Source organism: Amblyomma mixtum, chromosome 2 (assembly GCF_055824585.1).
Source record: "Amblyomma mixtum isolate Tamu chromosome 2, ASM5582458v1, whole genome shotgun sequence".
Taxonomy (NCBI): domain Eukaryota; kingdom Metazoa; phylum Arthropoda; class Arachnida; order Ixodida; family Ixodidae; genus Amblyomma; species Amblyomma mixtum.
In genome coordinates, this window is record NC_143013.1 from 138,196,446 (window position 1) to 138,210,748 (window position 14,303).

The 14,303-nt window shown below is 47.0% G+C and overlaps 1 protein-coding gene across 1 annotated transcript; it reads left to right on the forward strand.

Moving 5' to 3' along the window:
- The first annotated feature begins 1,506 nt into the window (after positions 1–1,506).
- LOC149361072 (uncharacterized) lies at positions 1,507–8,883 on the forward strand. The gene is made up of 3 exons (XM_089567987.1): positions 1,507–1,685; positions 7,508–7,528; positions 8,526–8,883. Exons 1-3 carry the CDS (start codon positions 1,507–1,509, stop codon positions 8,881–8,883), a joined length of 558 nt encoding a protein of 185 aa, XP_089424113.1.
- Positions 8,884–14,303: the final 5,420 nt, after the last annotated feature.

Sequence of the window (14,303 nt, forward strand, 5' to 3'; positions counted from 1 at the left end):
CCGAATGGTGCTATAATGTAAGGACAAGGTCTCACCTTTCTTCACACAGAATCAGAGCTTAAGGGCTGTCGTGAGTGCTTCGCTACACGGCTAAGACACAAACCACCTGTGCCGGGTTACTTTTGGCAAAGACTGTACATTTGAAGACATCCCGCTATCTGCGTGAACAAACGCATGCTCACACTCCTTCTGGAAGGCGTGGGCCGCTGACATGCGTTGATATTCAGAGGAAATGGCGATGTCGTAGGCGATGGACTGTACTTGTGCGGGGGAACGGGGAACAATAGTCCGGAAGGTTGCCAGGACAGGTCATATCGAGTGGAGTCACCATGACGGCCATCAACTGCAGGCGTAAACGGAGTGATGACGGCTAGAGCGTTCGACGCCGTGTAGGTTTGAAGACATCCCTCTACCTACACGATACCACGCATGGTGTAAAAAAACGCAGGATAGTGCTATTAACACGCCCACACTTTATAATTGCTCAGAAAAGAATATAAAGTACTGAGCGTGCTATCGGTAATGCCTGAAGTTAAAAAGTGTGGGTGTTATTTTTGCGAAAGCAATATTAGTTGCACTTTCAGCCCGTCGCGTAGCGAGGCCGGTAGCTACCAATGACCTACCAATGACCTTAGCATATTATATTGGATTGGATGTATAACCGATGCATCACCACAAGTCTAGCCACAAACACCACCACTAGCTACACTACAAGCTGAACCATGGCGTAGCTACGGATATTGCTTTCGCAATTACCGGGCTTAACCAAGCTAAGCCACGGCCATTTTTAAGTGACAGAGAGAGATGGAAGAAGCATTTATTCAAAGAACCCATGGGCGACTCTGTGTTCTCGAGGGCTGTGAACTGGAGCGTCTAGATCCACGCCCACTGGCGGAACTGAAGATTCTCGGGCACTAGCTGCGGCGATCGTCGGCGGTGAAGGCCCCCAAGCCACTACTCCTCTCGCGAACATCGCCTGCATGATAGGCTGTGACTTTAACGACCACTTACTTTTCATAGTGACTTCAGTTTTGTGCTACTCTCCTTTCTCTTTCATTTTTTTTTATCCCCTGAACCCCTTCCCCCGTGTAGGGTAGCAAACCGATTATTCTTCCGGTTAACCTCCCTGTTTTTCCTCTTATCCTTCCTCCTCCTCCTTGAGGCGAAGGTATTTAATTTGTCCTCCCAAGGCGGGGAACAGGTGCTGCACGGTATTGCTGCGTGAAGAGGCCGTTTTGCTGGCGTCGGCAACCATAGCGGAGAATGATCGATGTTGCGCGGTGTTTGCTTTTGAGCAGTTCAAGTGCGTGTGAACAAGCATGCCTGTGGAGCCACACTCTTTGCTGTGGGGTGTATTGGGGTCCGGTTGTACTTTTTATGTTGTGAAGCCACTGGGTAGCGAGTGCGTTTTGATCTTATGTGAGCAGAGCTGAGTGCTTCCGAGGAAGAAAATCGGGTGCAGAACAAGAAAGAGCCGAAGCGGAAGAAAAAGAAGAGAGCCGAGACATGGAGGCCACCGCGCTGCCTGCAGAAATACAGCTGGCCTCTGGGATCTGCTGGACTCTGCCGGCTATACAGGTTCGCGACAGAGCCCGAGATACCCGCGTACTCTACAAGGCTTCTCAGGAGAGCCTCGTACTCTTCGCCGATGCCGTGCGCCTGAGTCTAGCGCCAGACGAGAAAAATATGACTTGCTCAATATAAACGGAAATAATTCCTGGTAGGGAAGTTCAGAAGTAGCGACAAGAAATGTCTGAGACACGAGACAAACCTTGCTGCCATGAATGTAACTTCAGCACTAATTTTCGGTGTTTAGCGCAACTTACATGTTAATGACATGCGCACGCCTATTGTTTACCCTATAAGAAGCTTTCGTCAGGGCAGGGCTTGGATTCTTTATAATAGGACAGCGCGCAAGAAGGCTAGAAAATGTGGCTAAGCTTTGATTCTAGTAAAACACGGCGCCTTCTTTCGGTTGCTAAATGCATCGATCTGTTTCGCTCTTGCGGGCACCTTTAAATACACTACGGCACTCTAGCGCCCAACAGGGCTACTCAGAATTGACTTGCGACTATCTTCTTTCGCTGCTAGTATTGTGAGAAAAGAACCCACTTACATGGTCAGCTTTGCGGCTTTCATGACTCTCTAGGAGCACCGTACTACGGTAGAAGTCAGGCAGTGTAAGTGTCATTTAAGATTTATAGCACTAGTGAAAGAACCATGCACATGTGTTGGAGGGGGACGCACGTAGCAGCAATGGCTCTGAGTCCGTTTAATCAACACTAACAGTGTGTTACGAGGCTGGTAAAGATAAAATCTAACTACCATTACAGCCACTTTAAAGTGGTCCTCTATTTACCTGTGCTTAGGCGTGTAGCCTTAAGACTTCAGTGCATATTCTAGCCTGCGAAAATATGTATGAAGAATGTAGCGCTTCAAAGCTGAAACTCTAGCGCAGTTACTATAAACATATGCAAGCGCGCATAGGCACATAGGCGTAGGCATGCAGGCACTGCTCTTCTTCCGGAAGAGCAATGGCCTAGCGGCTGATGTCAGAGTCTGTCAAAGCAATCACTAAATACACGAAAGCGGTAGTAGTACTGCGGATGACAAATCGGCTATATGATGATTTTTCACGGCGGCAACAATATAAAAAATAGAATACACCACGGACGAGTGCCGGGAATAATAGAGAGCTGACTTTAACATAAAATTTATTTACCACACACACCTGTCTCTAAACGGTGGAAGCGAAAAATTCGGGACACTTGAGCTCCATCTTATCGGTATGATGCAAAAGCTTCTGAGATGTTGCGGCAATCGTAATTACGTAAAATTATGTTAAAGCGTAAGCCTTTCTTGGCTCATAAGTAGCGTGGACGGAAGTTGTAGACAGAAGTTGTCTGCAGAAGTGTCCGCACGAACTGTAGTATGGTAACGAAAATAAAATGTAAAAGTTGATTAAGCACAGTTGATAAACAACAAATATATAATGGTAGTAATGAAAGTAAATAGATAGTAAAAATAGTGCTAGATAGAGATAATGACAGCTGTTGATAGTGACATTTATTGCTAGGAGTAGATAGTGGTAGTGATGGTAGTGATAGTGATGTAATGATAGCGATAACGATAGCTTCCGATAGCGACAGTGCTAGAGATACATAGAGATGGTAGTCAGAGTGATAATGATCGCTTCTAAGAGGGATAGTACTAGAAATAGTGATCGTCATGATGGGGGTGATGATGGTATCGAGAGCGATGGTGAGAGCGACAATAATGATAGTGATGATGACAGCGATAGTGTAGTTGGTGATAACGATGATGATCGTAGTTATTTATTTATTTATTACCATACCCTCAGGGCCAGCAGGGTGTTATAGAGGGAGTGGGTGAAAAGAGAAAAAAAATACATAGTAAAAAGTACAGGCAAAAGGCAAAAAATTATGATGCAGACGCTTGTTCGATGATATGCTTGGTGATAAGTGGCTTGAAAGATGACGTGTCTTCAATGCAGGCGATATAGAGTGGAAGGTGTTTCCACTCAGTGCTAGTCTTTGGTAAAAAAGAATTAAAAAAACATTCGTTTTACAAGTTGAGCTGGAAACTTCGTGAGGATGATCAACACGTGATGACACGTGTAAATGGTATAGAAGAAAAAAATTCCTGTTTTAGTGTCTCGTTATGAAAGAAAATGATGTGGAAAAAACAAAGGCGTTAAATATTTCTGCGAACTGCGAGATTAGTCAGACCAATTGTAGTTTTTATTAAAGAAACACTAGCCGTGCGAGAATAATTGGAAAGGATGAAGCGAGCTGACAGATTCTGAGCAGATTCTATAGCATCGACTAAAGTGAGTTGTGCAGGGTCCCATATTGATGATGCGTATTCTAGCTTTGGCCGTATTAGTGTCTGATATAAAAGTAACTTCAAATAGGATGGAGCGTGACAGAAGTTTCTGCCTATGTAACCAAGGGCACGGTTTGGATTGTTAATGACATATTCTATGTGTATGCGTCTTGATAGGTTGTTAGTGATGTGAACACCCAGAAATGTATAAGATGAAACGTTCTCTAATGAAAGTCGATTAATATTGTAATCGAATGTTTTAGACGGGTTAGATTGGCGTGAAATGGACATAATTTTGCACTTTGATGGATTGAGAACCATAGACCGTCTCTGACACCAAATTAAGACTTTATCAAGATCGGACTGACGATAACGAAAGCGATTTTGAAATTAAAAAAAAATAAAAATTAAACGAGGACGTAAACAGAATGATCAATTCCATAAAGAAATTAAAAAAGTAACAGAAAAACTAAAAAATTTAAAAGAAGAAACAAACGAAATAAAAATAAATATCACAAAAATTTTAAAGAAATTAAACAATCAGGGAAAAAGACAGCAAAGGGAAAGGCTTTCGAATGTCCGCTCTTGAGCAGACAACTGCAATCCTATAATTTTTCCTCAAGAGTGCGAGGCGAACACAAAGTATGAGCGGCGACCACGCCCTATCCGACCTCCAGACCCAACAAGCCGTGGTGGCTCGAGCCCGGGCCGTCGCAGAAGCCACTGGGGTCCCGGACTCGGGACCCCCCACCGCGCGCCTTGAATTTGTAAGGTCACGCCCTTAATGTCTGACCCAAAACCCTCTCTGTACATAGTGTACAAAAAGTTCACCGCCACCATCACACTACCGAGAACACGCCTCGACTGCCTGCCATGCTGCCAGCAAAGAAAAGTGAATCTTTCGTGGAGATCACGGGTGGAGCTCGCGCAAACACGGACAGCGATGAGCTGCGGCCTTCTCTTCACTGGTTGCCGCAAGCGATGGCGCTGCTACGGCTTCGGTGCAGGGGTGCACCGCGGCGCGTCTTGTTCTAGCGGCTACAGCATGCCGGGTTTTACAGATAGATTTTTCGTCTACACCAAAGCGTGGCCAACGCCGACGGTGATTTATTTCCTGCACAAGTGGCCCTTAAAAATAGTGCTTTAAAAAGAGATTACAAAGTAACAAAAATTGAAAAATATGGCACTTTTCAGCTTATTGTCAAATTGTGGCGTCTCCTTTGCAATCAGATCCACGGTTGGTGCGCTGATATAAACATCGATCTAATTGCGAAATAGTGGATCTGCTATCTCTATACTAAATAAATCACTTTGTTGTATTCAAATAATGGATACATAGTGCGCTCATCCCAATGATCAGAGGTGAAAAAACGTCGCTTTTTAATGCATGCGGGCAATGGAAAGCACTGTGAACTAGGGGGCTGCCTGAGGCTGGCGGGGCATGTGTGGTCGGAAACGGACGCTCTTACAGAGTTCACTTAAGCATGGAGGCCGTACATCAGGTGGAGTGCAATAAAATTAAAGCTCAAGGTATGCGCGACAAGTTTGGAAGTCTTCTTTTTATGGAAGGTGGGCAATTCTTACAAATATATACAGAATTGGTTTAACCTGCGTGAAGCTAATTGTAACATAGTATAAAGACGGCTTAGTCCCAGCGTGGTGTCTGTCATAGGTTATCGAGGTGAACTTCTCAAGAACAACCCCTAGCAGCGGTAATTGCTTTACTTTCATAACATCATGACCGCTGCAGGCGTGCGCTTCAGCAAGACTACCTGAGAGGTATTCTATTGTCCTTGAGCCCCCTGGACAGCTCAATGGCACGGATGTTTCATGAAGTGGCACCAAGATGGCGGCTCGCCTACAGCTACTATGTTTTGGAATGTAAGAAGTACTGTCCTGGGTAAAATAAATAACAGTGAGGAAAAAAAAAACTTTTATTATGAGAGGTTGGACAGAGGCCCCTAGCAGGCATCGAAAATTGCGCCGTTACTCAAATGCTGGGCCACGTCCTTGAAGTAAAACGCTGTGGTACGTTCCTGCATGATTTATATGATCCTCGCAGCTTATTAGTTTCATCTATATACAATGCTGCAAGAGCATTAATTTAAAAAGCACGTGGTAAGCCGCATAGACGTACACATATCCACAACCACAGTACAGAACAGACGCTAGCTTGCCGTTGTATCAGGTCCAGCCACCCTGCTTCATTCCTGCTTGCTTTTCGTAAATGTAAGATTTACAGCTTACGCTCGGCGTGCTTTGTGTATGTCTACGTTCTAACGGGGACAAAAGTGGCATACTCCACGCGGCGGGAGCCGGAGCAACGGAAACCTCCATAATGCCCTATGTTTCATTATCCCGGAGTCTCGTCGTCATTTTGCCCTAAGAGCCTGTTCATGCTTTTCCGTATTTCAACGGAAAACTGCGTTGCAACGCCATCTACAGGTGGAATCTGGGATCAAGACGGCCAATGCGGGACCTTTGTTATTAGCAGGCATGTCGCTGGGCTCGTTGCAATGTTTTGCGCTTTAGCTCGCCAAAATGCCGTAGTTTCCTGTTGCTCCGGCTCTCGCCGCGTGGAGTATACCACTTTTGTCCCCGATAGTACGTGCTTGTACCCTTTGCTTTTAAACGTAAGAAGGCACCAAGTAGCCCAAACCAAACTTTTGCGGCGGTAATTGCCATAGTGCACTCGCTACGTCGGTTCATCTTAAGTGACCATAATCTTGTCCTATTAAAGCGAAAGCCTTTAATGTCTCATCGTTGTAAGCAGCAGTTGTCGACAGAAATGTCACGCTTTTCAGTTGGTCGAAACAGTCGTTGACATCTCAGTGCGCCAATTTAAAATGGGGCCAATCGTACTTTGGCTAGTAACCATGCAACCAATTGAAGGGATCATATAGTGATGCTCCAAGTAAGAGGGACTGAGCTTAGTTAATCGCTTAATTACCCAATTAGCCTAATTAACTTTTCCAGTCAGGTCATATAAATAAATAAAACCGAGTAGGAAATTGGTCGAGCTCGAGAATCGAACCCCGGTCTTCGGAGTGCGAGACGAGCATGCTATCCACTCCGCCATGCCAGCTCGATGGTTTGGAATGAACAAAGGCGCGTCTAGTGAATACGGTGTCTTCGCTCACTGCCATCCTCCTCCCTTCACTTCCGGCGAGGTTTAGGTGTCCACCTCAAAAACCAATTTACCGACCAGCGAGGCCATGGGCGATGGCGTTCTACGGACTCCCTGGCAGCGTTGCAAGACGCTGTCGCGTTCCACTCTTAGAGGCGAATCTTAACATCTTACCACACATCAGTGACCGCACTATAGGTAAAAAAAGTGCACCCCCCCCCCCTCTTGAATTTTGACGGGTGTCCACCGAGATATGTGAGGCAGTTACTGCTTAATTTCCTTTCCTCAAATACAATTTTCATTTTCTTCATTACGGACCATCTTTGTCTTTCTTCTTTCACTTCCACTTTCTCCCTTCCTCTACGGAGCGGTTCAGGTGTCCACCGAGATGATAGAGAGAGAGAGAAAACTTTATTTACAAAGGAATTCGGGGCACGCCCCAGGGTCCCCGCACGACCCCACTGCACTCAAGTGTTTATGTTCCTGAGGTCCATAACACTGGCAGCACGGCCGGTGGCGATTGTCTGCACGGCCGGGTCCTCCGAGTGCAGCAGGGTTTCCCAGTCCTCCCAGGTCTTGAGGTTCTCTAGGTCCCGCGGGGGAGGGTCCGCCAGGCAGAGGGAAAGGATGTGGAGGGAAGAAGCGAAGGGTTCTGGGCATAGGGCGCAAGCAGGAGTGGGGAAGGAGGGATGATAGTGGGTTAGGGTAAGGGGCGAGGGGAGAGTATGTGTTTGTAATCTGCGCCAGAGTGTTGCGTGTCTGTTAACTAGGGAGGGGTGGGGCGGGGGGTAGAGCTGGCGAGAGGCTCTGTATGCCTGGGTCAGCTCACTGAATGAGTGCATGCGATCCTTCGTGAATCCCCGATCCGAGGCCACCTGAGCCCGGTTTAAAGAACCTCGGGCTAAAAGGTTGGCGGCCTCGTTTCCGGGATTCCCGGAGTGCGCAGGCACCCATATAAGCTCCACTTGGCGGGGCGGGGGTGCATCGGGCGAGTCCAGTATGCCAAAAGCAGGGACATGAACTCGGCCTCGAGCAAAATTTAGAATCGCAGTTTTAGAGTCAGTTAAAATATACCGGGCTTCCGTGCGGGTTATTATAGCAAGTGCAATGGCACTTGCTATAACCCGCACGGAATGAAAGAGAATTACTGCGCCATTTCCTTTCCTCAAAAAGCGTTGCGTTCAAACGGCAAGGCATCGCGCCGAACTGTTGGTGGCGTTCCGTGGACTCCCTGGCAGCGCTACAACACGCTGTCGCGTTCCACTCCTAAAGGCGAAGCTTAAGCGTCATCAATTAGCAGTTAATTAGTATTCAGGCACCAATAAGTAATTAACCATTGATTAGCGATTTGTCATCACTTAGTAATTAGTAATCAATTACATGTGACGCCACCAGTGCCACAGAAGCAGTCAAAGTGGTGCGGAAAACGCTTTCGCCTCTACGCACTTAGACAATCAAAGTGCCCCCTGATTTTTTCTTTTTGGCGACTGCTTCTCAGCTGAAATATGCCCGCTAGTTCCCAGCCTCATATTCCGCGTATTTCAAACCACAGCGCCGACAAGACAGCGGTTTCGAAGGCGGCTGCCGCCGAGAAAGAAGCTGACCAGCTGCGCTCTAGCTGCTGGGATCCCGTGTTTGTCGAGCGCTTTGTGGTGCTGGTCACCATGGTGCTCGTCTTCTTCCTCTGCGTCTTTGTGATCACCATGCCACAGCGACAGCGGCGCGCCATGAACTTTGGCCCCGATCCGCTACGCCACGACGGTGCGGCTCAGGACTCCGGCACAACGCCGAACCGAGCCGGCATGCCTGAAATGCTCTACGGCAACGCGAATTCCACCGGTGTCCTGCACGCTGGAAGTGACGGGGCCGCAACACCTACCAAAATTAAAAGAAAATTGCGTTTTGCGTGACCGGTCTTTTGGTTTGATTTTAGTCCTAAGTATTAGAATTGACTACCTACTGGTCGATGCAGTAAGAACGAGGCCGGTTATTTACCTGACGACGACTTCAAGGCTTTCCAGCTCCGCGTAAATTGCAATGGTCGTCGTCCTCGATTGTTTTATTTGAGATATTGATCGAAAAAGTGAGAACTGTAGTCTACATTGTGTCCTGCTACCTTTCTGCCCTTGCTAAGCATTTATGACTGGCAACAGAAGCTTGACAGATCAAAAGTGCTGCGAAGAGAAAAAAATTTGAGACACTGGAGCATTCTCGCACGCGTAAACGGTAGGGTGCTCGGTATAGTAGCAACAACCGTGTTCACATGCCAGCACAGTAGCGGTCTCCAGCGCTGTAATATTTCTGTAGTGTGGGCACACGGATGAGTAGATTCGGCAGAAAGCCTTTTAAGAGACTTGCTCTTTGCACAAGAGATTTGAGGCGGCGTGCCCTGGAAAGCATTCATTAGCCTATTGGCAATCCTATTCCTGCTTTTATAACATTGTAATGTCGTGTAATACTACAATACTTCTTAATATATCATCCGTATAGGATACGACAGGCAATGTTATAACGGTCTTAGATTGTCGGCGCGCATGGCTGAAGCATAAACACTTCGACTCCTAAAACAGGAGGAGCACTGCTTGGGCACAAGGCTGATGTTTTCCTTTTTCGAGGGCTGTTTATTTTCACTCCGTGTTGAGAGTATTTTCTTATGGTGCCTTCTTCTCTATGGGTGCCTCTTTCTGCGCGCTGCTTTAGTAGTGCGAATCAGTAAAAACCCTCATTCTCATATAGTGCATCTTATCCAAAGGAAAGCTATCTCTGGACCGATGCGCTTGTTAGTTCGGAACCGTTACTTCATTAGCAATCCTGAAAAAGCCGATATTTGTTAGAAGTCTCTCAGATACCTGAAGGAATAAAACTATATCTGCAACTAGGTTTTGAACCCGCGGTGGGGAGAATAGACCGATTTCACAACGCGTACTGCGCATGCGCGCGTTTACCGCAAGTAGCCAGCCGCCATCTTGGTTGTAGTCCTACACGGCGTCGTCTGCACGACAGTCCACTGACATACCCAGTCACAGTAGCTTTCCGCCGTTTCGTTTATTGTGTTCAGGTAAAGGAAGCAGTTACGCCACGACTGAGTTTCGAGTGGTGCAGTGCTGATCGCAGCAGGAGCAGTGCGGAGAGGGCGGTCAGTTGCCCATGAAGTTGAGTGACCGCGGTGGCTTAAGCTATGGGATCAAGGCACTTAATGCAAGGAGCTGCCTACGACAAGGAGTCACTCGCGCTCTCGTGCACCGCGATGCCACCTTCTTCCGTTTATGCATGTCAAAAGCTCCAAAAGAATCGGACATTTCGCATCATTTTGTGAGTAAACTTGGGAAGTGGTACATATGCACAGTTCGCGACAACTGTGTACTGCAAAGGGTGTGAACGAAGATCTCCCTTTCTCGGAATTTCTCTTTAAAGGCCGATGACACGAAGCGAATCAACCTTGCTGCCGTTTACTTTTTCACTGTATCCGGCTTTCTTAACGCCATTGCCTCAATCTGCTTGACAGAGTACACATTGGTGCTACTTATAAAGGATGTAGGTGTTCTTTCTTAAATGCATTTTTATTACGTTTTTCAGCACTAATGCATGCGGTAATTAAAGGTAACACTGTTGACATGAACGGCCCCGCAACGACAACGGCACAAGAAGAAGGACAACACATACGCACTCTACCAACTGTTTATTAGACGGAAAAGAGGCACACTAATGATCGTCAGCTCAAGCATGTGACACAGCTCATTATCGCTCCGAACAGAGCCAGTGACAGGAAATCGGCATGAAAACAAGACAGCATACATGTAATCGCAGGACTCTTTTGTATCCCGTGCGTATAAAGCACTAGCGGCACTAGCTTCTCATAAATAGGTTTTTAAACCAAACAGAGAAATAAAAAAAATCTCAGCAAAAAAGTAGTGTCATACATTAGAAGCAAAAGCACAAAACACAAAAGCACCACAACAACCAACGAAGCACCCACAATTTAGTGTGCACAATGCTACCCATCGAACGAAAGTTTCTCGAGCGGTACATGCTGTTTTATATATTTCTGCCTCCACCTTGTTTCAGTCGTTCGTGATGAAGCTCTGGGCGTTGCTGCGTACGAAAAAAAACCATTATGAGCTCGTCCCGCGCGAGTAAAGACACGGCGCAGTCTTGCTCGGCGAAGGATAAAAAAAAATGCGAGAGGCCCGCGGTAGTTTAACAAACCTTCGACATTTAATACAATAAAACGCTGAACATTCAAAAGAAACCAGGCAGAGCAGTTGCTCCATTTACCTTGGCCATACGTTTCCGTTGCGAATTGTGTTCGTCCTTTTGGGGCCAAAGCAAATTTCGAACTTGTATTTGCACTCGGCAACAGAGGACATGCAAAATCCCGCGCGCTCGCCGGACGAAATACATTCCAAGCGCCCCACAATCGCGCTGGTGGTGGTGAAAACTTTTATTTTGTGAAAAAGAGTTTGGGAGCCACAGAGTGGCTCCGCTACATGGTCGGCGTCCCTAGTCCGGGACACCGCATGACGAGGCCCCGTCTCTCGCCCGTTTCACCAGAGCCCTTTGGGACTCAAGCGAGGAGCAGTTGAGGAGGGCAGTCTCCCATGCCTCTCTGGAAGGCGTAGGGGAAGGGGGAAGGTGGGGATTTTGAGTACATGCCCACACCATCTGGAAGATATCACAGGTTTCCCCACAGTGTGGGCATCGCCCATCCGTGTTAGGATCGTAATGTTTTATTATTGCAGGACAGAGTAGAGTACCTGTCTGCAAGCGCCTTAAAGTTCGCTCCTCCGTCTTACTCAGCCCTTTTGCCGGGGCCGGGAAAAAGGCGGTGGTTGTCGCTATAATGTGTTAATATTTCCCTGAATCGCAGCAGCGGCTGGTTAGTCTCCGAGCTAGAAGTGCTGGGATGAGGAGCCCGGTGAGTAAGCGCTCGGGCAGCCGCGTCAGCGGCTTCATTACCTCGTAAGCCCTGGTGGCCAGGAGCCCAAATGATTCGTTTGGGTGTTGGATCAGTGGCAGTCCGTCGTAGAATACAAGCAGCTAAGGGAACCTACCGGACTCAGCCTACCTTCATTTATTAGAATACATCAACCAGATCTGGGACGGGTGTCCACTCCCTCCCGAGTGGAAAACGTCACTTGTGATGTTTATCCCTAAAACAGGTAAGGCCGTGAATACGGACAACCTGAGGCCCATATCACTGACCTCATGTGCGGGCAAGCTTATGGAGACGATGGTACGGGATCACAATCGCGGTACTTGCCTTCAAATAACAATTCAGTACACACAAGCCACCTACATGAAACTGCAGTCGGTATGCGACACTGCATACAATTGGAAATGGTCTAAACGCGGCGACTTTCCCGTTGTTTACAGCAGTTTAGAGTAGTCGATAGCTACTCTGCATACCGCCATCTTCCCACGGTCTACGTTGCCAGGTTCCAACTCCGTTCTTTGTCCAGATTTAGAGAGTGTCTAAACAGCTGGCAACAAACACAAACCGCTGGATCATGGCGGCGTTCATGCGTTGCCCACTGGTATGCATGGGCTCAATGGCCAGCTTTCCCTCTAGAGTTGGTTATATTAACTCTATGTTCTGCGCTATGTCTTGGGGACACTTTCTCTTTTGGAGAACAAAAAATCCGGGGCCCTCTGCTTCGTGCAGTTGTCGGCCCTCATGACACCCCTCGGGTGAACACACTTGTAGCACAAATCCAGCATTCATGCAAATAAACATCGTGTGGCGACGCAAACAGCGCTGCTTCTCGCGCGTGCACCACGCGTGGCGCCGACGCGGCCGCCGGCCGGAGTACCTCAACTCCCAGAGTGCATCACGGCGGCGGTAACGTAGTGCAACTGCTGGTGAAATCGGTGATTGATCAGCTTCGATGTGCACTCCACGAGAGCACTATGCTATCGCCGCAGCCGGCCACTTACAGTGGACTCTATATTTTGTTCTATAGGCTGCTACAGACAGCAGCGACGTGCAATGATATTCTTATTTGCCTATGTAGATACTAAGTTCGTGCTTTTTACAAACTGTAAACTGCCGAACACTTGATCACCCTACTGTACATGCTCAGAACTTGACTTCAATCTCATCCAAAGAAGCCATCATGCAGTGAACTATTGCGTTGCAACCTCCTTAATGACCACACTCTTTTCTACCACCCTTCTTTCATCTTTACTCCCCTATCCCCTCCCCTGCGCAGAGTAGCATGTCAGCGAATATTCACGCCGGCTAAAATCTCTGCTTTTCATTAAAGAGCTTTCTCTCTCTCTCTCGACCACGCCTCGTGTTTAACTGCAATGCTGACGACGATCATGATGCCATCAGGCTTAATGGCACAACTCTTGAGGTGTGCGTTGCACATCGTCATCGTTATCAACTTCCATCTGTGCGCAAAAAGCGCTAATAGCCTCCTACCCCGCAAAATCCACAAGTGGATGTGAAGCCTCCGAGACAGCCAATAATGCAAAGGAAACGCGCGTGACTAGTTCCTTGGGTCATTGTACACTTTATTCGTGATTTTAGCTCATTTTTAAAAACGTCCTTCTTCACAGTAGTTCTTGCTTGGCAATGCTAAACCGTCACCTTTTTTTTTCTCTTTTGAGAACGAATGTATTTTAAACATTACATCTTTAGAATTTGTTTTAAAATTGCTCCAGTCAGTTTTGTTTTCAAGTGAGATGAGCGCCTTTAAGCCAGTTAGGGTTTCTGAAAGCGGAAAAGCAAACATCAGGTATTAAACACTGGGAAAACAGTAGAATAAATGTCAGAAGAAGAAGAAGAACAAAAAAAAGAAGACGGTTCGCATTTCAGAGAAAACAGTATTTGGAGGTCCCCATTTCGAGGCTAGGACTTCCTTTGTCTCTACCAGTCCTGCTCTCGTTTGGTGCGAGCGCCACGGGATTCTTGTTATGCACTATTTGCGGCTACTTGCATGATTACATCATTGCAACTGGTCGCTTACCCTGTTAACTCCATATAAAATTTCCAACGCATCTCCAAAAAGCGTATTTTATTTTATTCCTGGTATATATAATTTGTTTATTTATTGAAAAATTTAACAATTGATATATATTTTTTCATTTCAATCATTCTGCATTCTACTTAGTTTTTTTTCCCCCGCACATATACTTCCTTGGCATTCACCACCGTACCTTGGCCAGTCCCCCCGCGTGGGTATGTGCCATTTTCATGTGGAGAAGAAGAAGAACAAAAAACACGAAATCGAGAAGACGCCGCTAGATACGAGGGGGAAAAGAACAACAACGGCTGCTGCTCGGCGCAATTTACGAGCCTCCTGGTTTCAGCTAAGTGGCCGTCGGC